At 42.6% G+C, this 15,953-nt stretch overlaps 1 protein-coding gene across 16 annotated transcripts in view; it reads right to left on the bottom strand.

Moving 5' to 3' along the window:
• Nucleotides 1-682: 682 nt before the first annotated feature.
• LCOR (ligand dependent nuclear receptor corepressor) overlaps nucleotides 683-15,953 on the bottom strand; it is a 161,729-nt gene continuing 146,458 nt past the window's right edge. For all 16 annotated transcript variants that reach the window (XM_054503631.2, XM_063670046.1, XM_054503635.2 and 13 more), the window contains one exon: nucleotides 683-15,777. In XM_054503631.2, coding sequence (XP_054359606.1) covers nucleotides 11,436-15,777 — 4,342 coding nt within the window. In that variant the 3' untranslated portion in view covers nucleotides 683-11,435. The remainder of the gene's footprint in view (nucleotides 15,778-15,953) is intronic.

The following is a 15,953-nucleotide window of genomic DNA, read 5'->3' as shown; positions in this document are numbered from 1 at the left end:
GGCAGCCAGTCTGCACCTCTTGGGTCAGTATTTTCATTATTCCACTACAGGATGACTACTGGAGGAAAAGAGGTCTATCTTAACAATGAAAACAACTAATCTGGAATGAAGTAATCTTTCAAATTCAGATTCAGAGGGGTGGCCTGGCAGTCAGCTGTGGGGTTATTTTTGCTGGATGTGGTTCTGCACAGTGATGGCACAGTCAAGATGGGCTGCTTGTGGGCCCTTACGCTGACCCACTTCAAGCAGAGTTGAAAGAATATAATGAAAAACTCATGAGGCTAGCAAATGGAAGGACTTTTACTGTCATACTCCAACAAGGGCATTGAGAGCTGGGGCAGCCCTGGCCTGTGGCCTGCACACTCCCAGTGGCTAGCCTGAGGTCAGGAGTTTGCCCTCCATTGCTCCCTGCCCCTCAGGATGAAATGCTGGCACCTTTCCAACCCTGCCATGGGAATCTCAAGGATTCCTCCACTGCCTTTTCTTTTCCCTGAAGTTAGGCAGAACTCACAAAATGATTTATTACTTACATTAGCAAACAAGGTTTCTCTAAGCCCTGACACTTGGTGGAAGCATTGCTTTGTGGTTCCTTCTGGCAACTCATCAATTTTGCCTTAGGCTGCAAGTTGAATGCCTGGCTCCAAGGCGTTCTGTGCCCTCTTCAGTGACTACACAGACACGCTTGAATATCAAAGAAGTTTAATACGCTGCCATAAAATAAGCGCCTTGAAAAAGCTCATGGAATAGAAGTCAATGTTAGAGAAACCCCTCCCACACATCCTCTGGCTCCACACCCCATCCTTCAAAACCAAACAAGAGAATCTGAAAGAACACAGGAAATCCTTCCAAGCTTGGATTTCAGTGAGGGCCCCTCTACCAATAACAAGAACACAGTTTCCTACATGGCCTGATAGGAAAGCAAAACACAGAAGCACAAGAAGTCTACAAGATTTCAATATTTAAGAGACTTGGTACATATTCAAAGTTAAAATAACTCCAACTTTTATAGCTATACATATTGTTTTAAAGCAACTTAATATATTTTAAAATTTTATATATACACTCTCAAAGGTTCTTCAGGTGAGGTATGTAAACATTGTCTAATGAAAAATTTCAATGTTTCAAACCAACAAATTCACAGCATACATTGAATTTTCATCCATTAAAGACACAGTATATTCCTACACTCACTAACATAGTAGAAATCCAGGCCCAAGAGATACAGACTGATCTTCCGGGTGGCCACTTGCAGAATTTCTCATTTCACTGCTTCTGGAAAGACACTGTCACACAGGCCAGGAGCACACGCTTGGTACCAGGAGGGTGCTAGGCCCTCTGGAGGCCCTGTCCTTGGGCAGCTGGATCACTGGCTAAGACTCACAAGACAGCAAAAAGAGCACAACTGAACAACTACGAGATCGACCTCAGCAATGACAACACTGGGAGGAACCAGAAAGACCTTTAAAGGAACGGTAGAGATTCATTTTAGAGCTCCCTGAATCCACAGCCGGATCAGCAGCCCCTGCCCTAAACTCATTCAGAAAGGTTGCGGCCTAATAAGAATAAAAATCCAACGTGGCACCTGAGCTTCAGTTAAATTGCATGGGCCTCCTATGGCCCCCTGGCCCCTCAAAGGCATTCATGCTAGCCTCAATTAGGGCCCTGGGCTGTGCTTTTCATACAGGTTGGGGTTGAATTTCTTAGTATCATAATGCATATGAGGAAATAATGCCATGAGTTTACAAAAATGACCAATGCTTGCACACAGCATTGGCCAATGACCTTGGAGGAGCTCAATTTTGAAAACTACTTGTTCCCTGAGGGTAAACAGCAGGCTTCTATTAAGATTAAGTGAGGCTAATATGGGGATTTTTCATACAAGGTAATAAGACTTGGGGAGCCTCAGGCCAGAATTCTATTGTACCCCCACATAATCTACAATGCCCCATTCCCCCCACCCCCTACCACCACAAGAAGTAGTCACCTCCCCAATGATACAATACAGGTCAGTTTCTTCCCTCTTGCTTGCCTTCAGGCTCAGCAAGGGAAAGTTTTATCCTAATGCACCCACTTCAGTCTAAAAAAACACTAGTGAAAAATTCCAAACACCATCATAAATACAAAAGAGAAGACATATTCCAAAAGCCTAAAAAACTACATTACTTCTATTAATGGTTATCTGGGTGTGGGGTATTTATTTTCACAAAGTTTAGGACGGTCAAAAAGAGAGGCTGCTTAACAGCTTTAGAAATCTGCTGAACTGGACACGCTGGGAGAAATGGAGGAGTGACTGCCCTCTTTATACTGACCTACATGGTGTAATCCCAGACACGAAGGCAGCTTTAGACATTTCAAGCCCAGGCACAGAAAAGGCTGATATGAAATGGGCTAGGTTTTAAAGGTAGGTCAAATATAGTCAAAGGACATTGAACTGGCCACTTAAATTTCTATTGTAACAAGTCTTACATTTACTCTATAGCCAAATGAGCTTTGCCTCAACTAGATTCTGGAAACCCTACAAATTCATGAAAAATTGCAAAATTTTCCTCTACGTGCCCAATTTTGATGTGTCTGGTGCTGGCAGATTTCTCATCCATTGCTAGAGTTCCATGACATGAAGGAGCGTGCAGACAAACAGAAGCAAAAATTCAAGTACAGCAACCTCTCCGGCAAAGGCAAGAGGTCTTAGCAAGAGCTGTTCTACCCCCACCCTATCCTCTGAGACAAGGGCCAATGTGGGCCCTGGAATAAATGTTATTACCTAGGATCTTATTGCTTATGGGCAACACATCAGAAAGAACACCTGGAAATCTGCTCTGCAGATCTGGGTACTGACCACTGACCAGTTTATCATACACCTATATATATATAAAATATATATATAATATAACATAACCAGATGAGAAGAGGGGGCAGTTAAAGCTTAGATTTGATGTAACATTACAGATCAAAGGCCCCAAACAGCTCTCAACCTGCTGGTTTTTGTTCTTTCTCCATGTGTGAACTGTGTTATGAAAGGAAGTCCACTGCTCAAAATATATTCTATAATACTACAATGCAAACCAACATCACTCAGAACATGAATTTGTATACAGCACAGGTAATAAATATTTTTAGAAAACTATTTACAACATTACTTCTTGTGAACATTTAGACGAGAGCAAAATTTATTTCTTCCTGCAAAGTTAAAAAAGTTCTGTCTAGTTCAGTGCTAAATTCCCTGGCACCTAGTTTCTCATTCACATTTCATCTTAAAATCAGATTTGCTTACAAAGTCTCCTAGAAAAAACATTCTCCAGCATTACTGTTCAAGTGTCTGCCTCATTCGTTTAGAAAAGACAAAGGGAGGCCGTAAGAAAATATGCAAATTATGGTTCAAATGGATGACAAAACCCCTGCGTGCCTAGTCCCAAAGCTCCCTGCTGTCCTGGAGTTGCAATTCTCAGTCCAGCCAGCCCTGCACAATGAGGATCATCACTAACACGGGGGTGCCCAAGGACAGGGCACAGGGAAGAGGAACATGATCATAAAGCACTGGTTCCATCCCATCTAGGGGTGCTCTGAATTGTAGGACAGGACTCCTGAGAAGTAAAGCTGACCACATCTTAGAACAGATGGTATCATTCTGTAACCACTGGTTACAGGGGGACTGGCCCACATCTGCACAGATGCACACTGAGACTGGGAGAGAGGGGAGGAGGAGGAGGAGGAGAGCCAGGTGCTCACAAGCAAAGTCAAGGTGCAGAAGGTAACATGCTTATCTCCCATGATTAATTAGAGTGTGAATAGGTGTCTTTCACCAACATGAAAGGGGAACTGGAAATACACCTTAATGCTTTCTCTAGGCAACCAGTGGTTTCTCCATATCTCACAAGCATGGGTTTGGATTTCCTTGGGGCTACAACTAAGGCTCATTTTCCTGTACAGGCTGTTAAGTGTACAGCTGAATGTACCAACTGTGCATGCAAGAAGTAGGCTGTGTGGGGCACACCAGATGCCATGCCTGGCACAGCCATACCCACGATGGGAGTCCCACTTTGTTGTGGGACGGGGTTACAGTGGGGGAGATGCACTTCTGTTGCATCTGTCCAAATACAGTGAAGGTTTCAAGGCCACACCTTTCTGCTCTCACTGTTGTTTGGGGGCTCAATGGTTGAGCATGGTAGCTGGGGAGGATGGGTGGCTAGAAAGAACAATTTTTGGAAAGCCCTTTTGACAGTTAATTTTTTTGTTAAAATAAATACTTTCTATAGAAGTATCTGAACAGGAAAATATCACTATTTACACAGTGAAATAAATTCCACAGTGGTGTGTATAAATATTATATATATGTATTTGAAACCAGTTACTAACACAGTCTCCGACAACTATTTAGAATGCAGAAACCACACTAGTGAAATCAATAACCTTAAGCTATAGTGACTCTAAAAATAATCCCTACCTGTGGTATAAATATACAAAATTATGCAAATCTTGTTGGTATACTCTCTTTCCCAAAAATTAGCTCCCAAATACCTCTGCTTTAGCTACAAGACAACTATGAGGTGCAGATCACAGAAAACTGGGGTTAAAAAAAAAGTGGATATATTGAATAGCATTTAAACCCAACAACTAAATACTAGAGGAAAATAGAGTTTTGAGAGAAAAATGCTTCTAATGTGACAAATTTGTGTTCAGGGCCACACTGGGGAAGTGGGGGACTGTCCCAGAGAATATGCCTCCTGGAAGGGTGCTGGCGGCATAAGCAGAGGCAAGAGAAGGAAGGGCAAGGTGCCAAGGGTGGCTCCTCAGAACGAGCAGGTGACTTGGGCTGGGCTGGAGAGCCCTGAACTTGTTCTGTCTAAAGCTGCCAGTGTCCTGACAAGATGCCACAGACATGCTGGTATTTTTAAGAGAATGTGTGGTCTGCACTCGAAAGTCAAACAGGCAAACACCAGGCATTTATGTTCTCATATCACGACCAGAGCTTGAAAAGTGAGAAACCTTCAAGTATATGATACAAAAGAGAAATGAAGGGTTCTAGGGGTAAAACCAACACATCGCATACTTTCAGGGAGAGGCACTATTCTTGGCTTTAAGTTCATGAGTAATTTGTTTGCGCTGAACTGCTGTTAATGGAATGTCTACCACAGTCAAGTTCACTCTGATTCATAAAATGAAGACTGTAAAGACTGCACTTTTAGTTTTTACTACATACCCTAATAGATATGATCACATGCCCACAATTTATTAATAAGTAGACAATCGGCAAAGGGGGATAATTTTTCTTAACGCAAAAGCATTATTCAGGAATAATCTGTAACAGCAGCTGTGTACTGAGATGAACAGGCAAGATACTCTAAAATCTAAAAGAATTGCTGGACTATATGAAAAAATGTTGGAGTATATGAAAAAAAAAGTTGTGCCTGTCTACACAATTTGATCTTTAATGACTACTATAAGGATCAGTAGAGCTTTTCTACAAAAAGGTCAGGAAGTAAATATTTCAGGCTATGTGGGCCACATATAGTCGTTTTTTTTTTTTTTTTTTTTTTTACATAACCCTTTAAAAAAGGGTAAAAAAATCCATTTGTCCAACCCCTGGCATATTGTAATACCATGAGTACCTGATTTTTTTTTTTTTTTAAATGGACAGTCTATGCTTTCATGAGGCATGCATACTGAGCACCCCGTGTGGGATGGCCCCAGCTAGGGGAGAAAGTATATGTGTCTGTGCTCACCCGGCAGCATAATCACACAACTGCCCCTCTGAAGGATGGAGCAAAGGACATCTCCTGAGCACTGAGCATCAAGCACTGAGGCTCTGGGAAAAGGAAGATCAGACAGAGAGGAGGTAAGTGGAAGGAACTGAGCAGCTTCGGTTCAATCCTAAGGCAAAAGCCTGAGCAAGGACACACTCCACAAAGTGCTCAGGGTGGTTCCCCGGGCCCCAGGATGGCATGACACAGCACAGCACAGCAAAGCCCTGAGAGCTCTGAGTTTCTGCCTGAGTCTAATTACCTAAAAAGGAAAGAGACTGGACCCTCAAGTCTTCCAATCCATCCATTGTAGAATACAGGACTCTGTTCTGATGTTTCAAAGGATGAATTATATTGAAGGCTGCCTCAAAAGACTTCCCAGTCTAGGCAACACAGCGAGACCTCATTTCTGCTAAAATGGAAAAAAAAAAAAAAAATTAACTGGGTGTGGTGGCATGCACCTGTAGTCCCAGCTGCTCAGGAGGCTGAGGTGTGAAAATCTCTTTGAGCCTGCAGTGGGCGTCATAAAAATGAAGACTATACTTTTAAAAAACTGCACTTTTAAACTACATACCCTAATAGATAAGACTACATGCCCATTGCACTCCAGCCTGGGGCGACGGAGTGAGACCCTGTCTGGGGGCAGAGCGGGGGAAGGCCCTCCCACAATTCTGCTCATTTTAAATACAATAATCTTGTTATTTTTCCCCTCAAAAGGATTTGAGAGCAAGCATGGGGAATAGCACTTACTGCTAGGATATGAAGACTGCCTTACACAGACTGATTTTATACTTTAAAAAAATTCCAGTATTTCAGTGGATATCAAGTCATAATAAGACATCAAAGTAATACTAAGAATTCAAAATGATAATTGTTTCAAAACAACTAAAACGATCAGTGATTTGGGGCCACTGACAAAAATTTTTCACTGACAGGACATTGAATCACATTTAAAAAAAAAACAGCATAGAAACTCATACTTGTGTTGGTGCGGTGGCTCACTTGTAATCCCAGCACTTTGGGAGGCTGAGGTGGGAGCACTGCTTGAGGCCAGGAGTTTCAGACCAGCCTCGGCAACATAGCGTAACCTCGTCTCTATTAAAAAAAAAAAAAAAAAAAAAAAATATATATATATATATATATATATCCTTATCCTTGAGTTTTTGGAAAAGGAGGAAGACTATAATAGCTTTTCAGTCATACTCTGGTTATAACTCCAATTTTTTAAATCATTATTAAAGCACTTCATAAGCCTCTATGTTTTATTTGTTGGCTTACCTTGAATAAAATTATTTTGAAAGTATGTGGCTGAAAAGGTATCAGTGCCAAAATATTATATAAGAATAAACAATGCTTTAGGTTTGTGATCAGACTTTGTTTCTACTCTGTGAAAAAACATTTTCCATATCTAAATGTGACATTCAGAGGACTAAAAGTCCAACTAAAGTAGTCTCAACTAATTTTACCAGAAACAAAATCTTGGCTTACTTTAATAAACAAGAAATAAAGCCAGAGTCAGTTTCGTGTGAGTGAAATGAGAGGCCCAGGCCACATAATTTTAGAACTCTGAATCCCTATTTGCTCATGGGTTCTGGCTCCATAGGGTAAGGTGGCCTTATTTTGGCTACTGTGATTTTTTTTTTTTTTAAAGAAGATGGAATGCTAAGGTTGCTCAAGTTTAAGGGGATAGTAGTACATATCGATATAACATGTCTCCTTTGAAAAGCAAACAAAATTGAGACAAGGAAAATGGGAAACAAAGAAGAACAGAGAGAAAAGGGCAGAAGAGAGAAGGAAAATCAAGAATATTTGTTCCCGAAAAGGATGACTTTCTCAAGCAGGGATCAGCAGATGTTTTCTGAAGGTCCAGATAGTATCTTAGGCTGTAAGGGCCACACGGGTCTCTGCCGCAGCTACTCAACTCTGCTCTTGCAGTGCGAAAGCAGCCACAGACAGTACTTAAGAAAATGGGTGTGGCTATATTCCAAACACATTTTATTTACACAAACAAGCGACCAGCCCACAGTTGGCAGACCCTTGACAGATCATCTGGAATCCAAAAGGCAGTCTGCACAGAACTTGCTGATAGTAACACTACAGCATCTCCAGCTTGTATCACATAGCATGCTATATTTTCCTACTTGGCTCTTAGGTCCACTCATCAACAGGAATGCTGCCCATAAATGTGAATGACAGCTCCCACCCTCAAGACGGAACCCATTACAAAGCAGGAAAAGAGGCCAAACCTCAATTCAAAGTAACTATCTTGAAGTGATGCCTTTTACTGATGACCTAGCTGAACAGTGAGAAATTCACCTGCATAGTATGTGATGCATAGAGATCCCATTAGAAAGCACCACATATGTAAAGGGATGACTAAGGGCACCTCTTCTATCCATATGATTTTAGGAACAATACAGCAGGAGACTCATAGCCTAAGATTATCATTTTAGATAAGGCTGCACAGAAGTCTTTAACAAGGAATCCAAGGGGCTAGCGACTGGTGACTTACAGACACTAATAGCATTCCCATGAAGGAAGCCTCAGGAGCAGAATAAAGGTTCGCAACCTTCCTGCTGTGCTGCAAGATTGTTACCTGTCTGAGGAAGTGCTAGGGGTGAGCTCAGGACTCCAAGTGAGGGAGTGGTCTCCTGCATGTCCATCTATAGCAGGGAGTCTCGTGGGATAGAAGATGGGTGTCCTGAAGAGGGCCCTCCTCTAGGGGAGCTATGGCAGAGCTTCAGTGATTGCTTCCCAGGCATCTTACAGCTTCTCCAGAAACTCAGAGAACACCAGTGTCCTTTGGTCATCAACTTCAGCCCCAAGACTGGGACAGTCACTTCACCGAGTGTACACCCAGGAGAATTCCTTTCTGATTTGGAATCGGAATGTGGGATGGACTGCTTTTGCATCTGGTGTGGTAAGCCATTCTTGAAGATGGCTCTGGGAAGAAGGTTTTTGCAAGGTAGGGAAAACAATAACAGATGAGTCAATACCACACCTGAGCTTGGAGGTGTCTGGGAAACTGCTTTGCCAGTACCTGCTGTAGGTATCAAAGGGCCTTGCAGGACTGGCCCTCAAGTTTTGCTGTTTTTTTTCTTCTATTAACAAAATTAACTGAATCAGCAAAAATGAGATTCAACAAATATAAAAAATTCTAAACTTTTAAGTGTCATAATTATGTAGACTCTTGGTCTATTTAAATGTCCTTATTATAAAGTATAAGTTGATTTTAAAGATGATCCATCGCATTGTTAGGTATATAAAATACATACATACACATTAACACCTTTTCTCACACACAGCCTAGAATGGGAAAGAAGGCTATTATCTTTAAGTGAGCTTTTAAAAATGAAAAAGAACTTAGAAAAGGAATGGAATGAATTACAAACTTGGAACTGGAAAAGTTCCACCTACTTACTACCTTACACCTCTCCCTAACCTAATCCAAGCACCTTACAAGGTAGTCTGTATGCAGCCAAGGGAGCACCTCTTCTGTACAGGAATCAGCATGCCTGACATTGGCAAACATCAGCTGTTTAAGTCACCACAAACACAATATCCAGTGACAACTATAAGAAAAGATATTTTTAAAACCTTAAAACCATTTTTTAAGATTAAATGAACCTATTCAAAACACATTAATGCCTCTGTGCAACTTAATGCTGAGAAAGGGTTGCCAACATACACACTCAGCAGTTTTATTAATGTAGGTAGCTCTTGAATGGCCAAAGTCAAAGATACTAGAAAGAAAAAAAAAAAGACTCATCAGATAGAGAAGACATGAAAAAAAAGCAGGGCTTCATAAGACAGCAAGCTTCTCTAGCTATGAAATTCAACACAATTCTAAATTTCTCACAAATCAAATACTTTTCTCCAGTCTTATCCGATCATCAGAAGTTCCCATGATATACAGCAAACCTTTAACAGAATGGGTAGAAAGCCTGTATTATCATGATTTGCATGAAAAAAGTCCATCTGGGCTTATCTAAAGAGATCTGAAACAACCTAAATGGAAAATTTTTAAATAAAAAGGACAGGGCAGCAGCTGTTCATACAAGCCAATTTTGGTGACAGAACCGGTTAAGGAAGCTGACTGAGGCTTCAACAACCAAGTCTTTTTCTGTAGAGTGGCCCAATGGAAAAGTCAAGTACACGCCGCGCTATAATAATGGAGCAAGGTCACAGGCACTAGGTTGAAGCCAATGCGCCCGTCTCAGGCTTCACCTGGGAAAGGCAAACAAAGTCATTAAACTATTGTGGCTCTCACTTCTGAGACACGGAATAGAGCCTGACATGACATGGCAGGAGTGATACTACAAGCATTTAACTACCAGGATGGTGTTAATCAATCAGAATGAATATCTACTCCAACAAGTACATTCACATTGAAGCATACAGCTGAACGTCAGCTCTGGGTGTAGGGGGTGTGTGGGCTCTTCACAGATGCTGGAGCTGCTTCCTCTAACTGCAAGGCTGCTCTAACCTTTACATAACTCCGTGCTGTTTTAGATCTTTCTGAGTCTGGTACCAAAGTGGTATTGGGGATGCTCACAGAGACACTGGGCTACTTTTAAACCACCTGTCCTTTGCTAATTACTCAACTCAGGGACACCCAAGCACACTGCATGGGGAAGAAAAAATTTTACTGTAAAATTGGGATTGGGAGACATTTGTGGCTGATAACCACATGCAAACGCACCCAAACACACATGGACATACACATTCTTAAACCTTTCTATTACTGGAAATAATAGTTCGGCTTTCTTTGAATATGGAAGTACTCTGGGTAAGAAAGAAAATGAGTCATTTTCATCCTGATCATCAAATTACAGCTACAAGATGGAAAAAAAAAAAATCCTAGGCTTTTTCCTCCCAAAGTAGGATGGAAGCCTTGCAGGAGTGCTAGCAAGACCAGAAATGAAGAAGATGGTGAGAATTAGTAATACAGTTTGGGGACGCAAATGATTTTTTAGAGGTTGTAAACAAAAATTAACACTTGTGACATATCTCTTGTCCCATGGGCACATAATTTAGAATACATGCTCTCAAATGACAAAACATCAAAGGTGAGAGGAGGGACCAACAATGAACATGATCTTTTTAAAAAGGGGGTAACAGAAATAGTAATCTTTTATAATTATAAATCCTCTGCATACCATAAAATGATTTGGTTTAGCTTTCAAACATCATCTAAACAAACAAGACAGAGAGGGAAGTTCACTGCTGCGGTTTGCAAAGAGGGGCATCTGTTCGTGGGCAGATGCTGCAGGGTGGCTGCTGAAAAGCTCCTTTTATGTGCATGATGGTGGTCTTCTCGGCTACAGTACAAGTGCTTGTGCATCAAGTATAAAATACAAGCCTTTAATCACATAGATCAGCTTTTTAGCTTTTGTAAATTTAAAAACAAAAAGGATAAATAAGGCACTGTACTTTTAAAAACGAAAACTGCTTGGTTCCAAGTTTAAAACCCAAGGAACAACCAGAATATAATATATAACTTCCCTTAGCCTCAGAGAAGGACTCTGCAAGTTCCCTTCTCCATCTGAGATGCATTTTCTGACATCTCAAATTACGGTGTTCTCCATTAACTGTAAATTTGAAAGGCTTGATAAGCTTATAAAAGCAGATTTAGTTAATGCAAAATAAAAGGTTACTTCTATAGAACAGTTTTACTCTTGGCTACCATCTTTCCAATCACTTTGCATCCAGCCGCCTCCGTTTGCTGTGGGAAGAGTCCAGCTTTGCCTTCAGCTTTCGCTTTCTCTGAGCTACACTGCTCTCTGGGGTTTTCGTTGAGGGTCTGGCCCGAGTCTTTCCACTACTCTGCTTCCTATTCGTGGCTTTCTGAGGCCTTGAAGAGGATTCACTGGCCCCCTTCTGTTTTGCAGGTTTTGTCAGTGTTTCTGAGACAACAGACTGGGAAGGCCTTTTGTTTGTATTCTCTTTTTCTTTCCTGGAGGGAGGGCAGCTCTTCCCAGTGGACTTTTTAGGGATCTTCACTTTATTCTCTTTCAAAGATGTCTTTTTGGGGGGTTGGCTGCTTCTGTCCCTTGCAGCTGGCCTCTTGGCAGCAGGGGTTTTGGTGGCTCCATCAGCATGCTTTTCTTTGCTGGCTTTCACCGCAGGCCCCTTGTTCTTACTATCTGGAGGGCTGCTGCCTTCTGTTCTCTTGCGTTTACTCTGAACTTCTGCTTTAGGCAAGATTTCAGACACCTGCTTCCCTTTCCTTCCCTTCATTCCTTCAGTACTCTTGGGCTTAACAGGAAACCCATCTGCATCCACTTGCAGGGCAAGCTTGGGGGACATCAGAGGGTTGATGCATACACTCTTACGACTTGGCTTACTTTCCACAGCCAGAGCATCTGGGCATTCCATTTTTTCATTCTTGATTAAACGTTGCTGGGCTCTGAGCTTTCCTCGAATATTGGAATATTTTCTAAGAATCCGGGTACTGGCTGGAGTGGGCAGGTTTGCTGGAGGATGGCTGTTTCTATCTTCCTTGACTTCCTCTATGCTGTCTTCAGAATTAGGACTGGGGCTGACATCACTGCCATCTTCTGGCTCCACTTGATCAGGATTCTCTCGAAATTTAGCCCAGAGCTTCTGCATTTTCCAATTATTCTTAGCAGGGGTAGCTCCAGGAAATTTCTTCAAGTGCTTTTTCAAGCGCTCAGCCTGTAGTGAACTGGGATATAGGCTGGAAGGAGCGTATTTCTGAAGAGGATGCTTGACAGGGGGAACGTCTCCTGGAAGGCGAGTATTGAGCTTCTTCACAATGACTAGAGACCGGGTTTCAGTTGTCTCTAAGAACCATTTACAAACATTAGATAATTTAAAGTTTGTCATAAAGAGCATCTGAACAGGAGAAAACTTCTGACCCTCCAATGAATTCCTACATTTCCGTGACCTTTTCTTGCTTTTCCAAATCTCTTTCAGTTTATCTGATTTGTTCCTTGCTCTTGGTGTTGGCTGTCCTTCTTTCTCCAACTGGATCCAGCCCTTCTGAACTTTCATGTACTGGGCATTGAAGTTGGCGATGAGCTCTTGGTTCTCCTCCTCAGCACACCATTCCATAAACTTTGGCTGTTCATCTACCACAGTGTCAACATCGTCCTCATCTAGGGGGTCTCCACTCTCTGAAGCTCCATTTTCCTTTGGCATTATGGGGTTTACTTGTGCAGCTTCCTTTTCTGAAGTCACTTTTGAAGCATCCAAGGAACCCAGAGAATGAGCGTGTCTTAGGTTGTAAGTTGAAGAGGTCAATCTTTTAGGCCTTGGCACCGATTTTGGTGGCCTAGCAGCATCACCACTTCCACTACTCGACAACCCAGGAGAGCTGCATGGGGCATCACTGTCATTATCTTTCTGCTGGGTGTTTTCGTTGTCTACCTCATTCACAGCCTCCTCCACATGCTGTGTGGGAATATGCCCTGGCTCTTCTTTTGCCTGTTCTGGGTCCCTCTTACAAGCAATACTTTCTGAGGGGATATGAGCATTCTTCTCATCCATTTTAGACTGAACATAGATTTCCAATCTCTCTCCAGGCAGTGGCTGTCCAGCTGCGGTTATGGGGTCCCTGCTGGGGAAAATCTCTCCTCCTAACTCCTTGACTTCTTTGTCCAGCATGTTTTTCAAAGTCTGCCTGGTGATGATCCCCCTGCCTTCGCCCTCCTGCTCGGCATCTTTCTCAGAGGGGCGTTCACTGACACTTGGCTTTTCTGTGTCCTCCAGAGTTTCCGTGTGGAAACTGTCAGGTGGAAGGCCCTTAGGTGTTGTCCCACCAGGGTGCCCTTCTTTTTTTGAACGTTTTGCACTAGGATTTTTAGGAACTTTGATTTCAAGACAAGCTGAGGAAGAATCTGAACTCTGATTTCTTAGGCATCTGTCAGCAGAGGAAGAATCCGAGAGTTGACTTCTTAGGCACCTATCAGAGGCCTCAGGGAATTTTTTACCTTTTTTCTTCTTGTCCAAATTCTCTTCGAGTGAGTCAATGCTTGTATTACACGTGTCTTTTTCTGACAGGCATTTTACATCATCGTCCTCTCCCTCTAATTTTCCTGTACCACCTGCTGCCTCACTTGCCTCAGTTTCACTGGGGTTTTCATCAGTAAAAGTGCTGCTTTCCTTCAAGAGTGGGTTGACATTTAGCTCCTGGGTGTCTCCAGACTCAACCTCAGCACTGATGCTTTGGTTGTCCTCAGCCTTTCCCAGACTCATGGGGGGCTCCAAGCCCATTGGGGAACTCTGATTTTCTGAGCACTGAGGACTTTCTTCTCTACTGACTGTTTCAGGAGGAGAATGAGGCCTAGAAATGACATCTTCACTGCCTCCCCCGGAAAAGCTTTCAGTGGAGGGAAGCAGGTGACAGTCCTGGGGTACACTCATCTCCTCCGTATCCAACAGCGCAAGTGGTGGTTGGTCGTGTTCAGGAGAAGACATCCCACTTGCTGTGGGAGCTGAGACTGTGGAGCCACCTTCTGGCAAGTCCTCTTCAGGAAGGTGAGCGGGGAGAGGCCACACCAGGCTGGAGGCTGTCGTTTCCTCTGACCTAGGGGAGCTGCTCAGATTCGGCTTAATCTTTGTGGGGCAAACCTCAGGCTCTTGAGGTTCTTTTCCAGGTGAAACATCTCCACCTCCTTCCTCGTGAGAGGTTATTTCCTTGCTAGATTCTTCAGGGTTGTCTTCTCTGGGAAGCTGCACATCTACTGTATGTCTAGGGGCTGGAACTGTAAGGGTCTGCTTAGGAGTGAAAACTGCCTCTGATGCCAATGCTGAGCAGCTTGCTTTTTCCTGGGAGTGTAAATTTCTGGCCAGTGTACGAACAGTTGGCAGCTCACAACAGTCACCATTGAAAAAGTATCCTCGAGTACTCTTTCTGGCTGTTTTCCGAGAAGATAATATTGATTTTTGATTCTCAAAGTGGCATTCTGTTATTGGTTGACTGATATAAACAACATCACACTGGTTATCATAATCATTTATCCTCAGCCCTGATGCCCTTTTACTTTTCCGAGCTGTCTTAATGGAGGTTGATATCATCTTGGTTCTTGAGTGTCCATTTGCCGCTTTGTGTACAGCTGGCATAGGGCCGGGGCCTAACCAACCATCTTTGGAATGATCAAACTGGCCCTTATCACTGGGATGTAAATGGTAACCCACCTTATTTCTTCCCAGAGAGTGAAGATGGTTCTCTTGCTTTGGCCTTGCATCTTGTTCATTTGCCTCTAAATCCTGGCGCAAAGGTGTTTTTGGACACTGTAAAGTATTCTCTTTGTCAGCAGTTCTAGATGAGTTCCCCATAAACCCTGAGTTCCAAGCCTCTTCTGATAAAGCTTTGAACGAATTTCTTTGAGGAATAATACAGGTATTGCCCTCCTCACTATTCTCAGCTGCCATTTTTACTGTAATTAGACTTTCTACTAAAGCTGAACTCTGCATATGGTCTTTACCATCCTCACATATGTTCACATTTATGTCTTGCTCTTGTCCAGTGGTTTGCCCCTCCAAGCTTTTAGGGATGTGGTGGAAGTTCACTGAGGAACAATTAGATGCAGTGAGGTATCCCGGAGTGAAACTATCCACTGAACTGCTATTAATAGAATTCAGTTTAGTGGTTGGAAGTTCAGAGGAATCTTTCTGGACAACAGTCAAGGCATTCTCTCTTCCATCTACAGGGTTTATCTCAGGAGGAGGCTCCTTCGGGGTCTGTTCCGTCAAGTGTAGAGGGCTGCGAGAGTCTGACGAGTCTACGAACAAATCTACAGAAGCAGAAGACTTCATATCAAGACACAGAGCATCTTTTTCCTTATGTTTGGTGCTGAGCTGGGCACAGCCAGCATTGCAAGTGGATACATCCATTGCTCCAGAATCAGAAGGCTGCAGGTCCTCAGTGCCTGGTTGAGATTCAGTGTACAGGTCGTTCAGAACACGAATGAATTGCTTTTGATGATGAGTACACAGTTTGACCATAAATTTCTCCAGTGGGGACTTCGACTGATTGTTAGAATCTACTGCTTTTGCCTCTGTTGAGTTCTCACTAGACAGAGAAAGAGAAAGAAGGAATTAGTATGGTCATTTACCAAAGAACCATTTTTACATTATAAAATTCTCCTGATGTTATTCATTTTATTATTTATTTATTTTATTTTTTGTAGATATAGGGTCTCACTATGTTGGCCAGGCTGATCTTGAACTCCTGGCCTAAAGACATCC

The sequence above is a fragment of the Pongo pygmaeus genome, chromosome 8, assembly GCF_028885625.2.
Source record: "Pongo pygmaeus isolate AG05252 chromosome 8, NHGRI_mPonPyg2-v2.0_pri, whole genome shotgun sequence".
Lineage (NCBI taxonomy): Eukaryota > Metazoa > Chordata > Mammalia > Primates > Hominidae > Pongo > Pongo pygmaeus.
The sequence above is the reverse complement of the archived record's forward strand: the minus strand, read 5'-3'. Positions and strand labels throughout refer to the sequence as shown.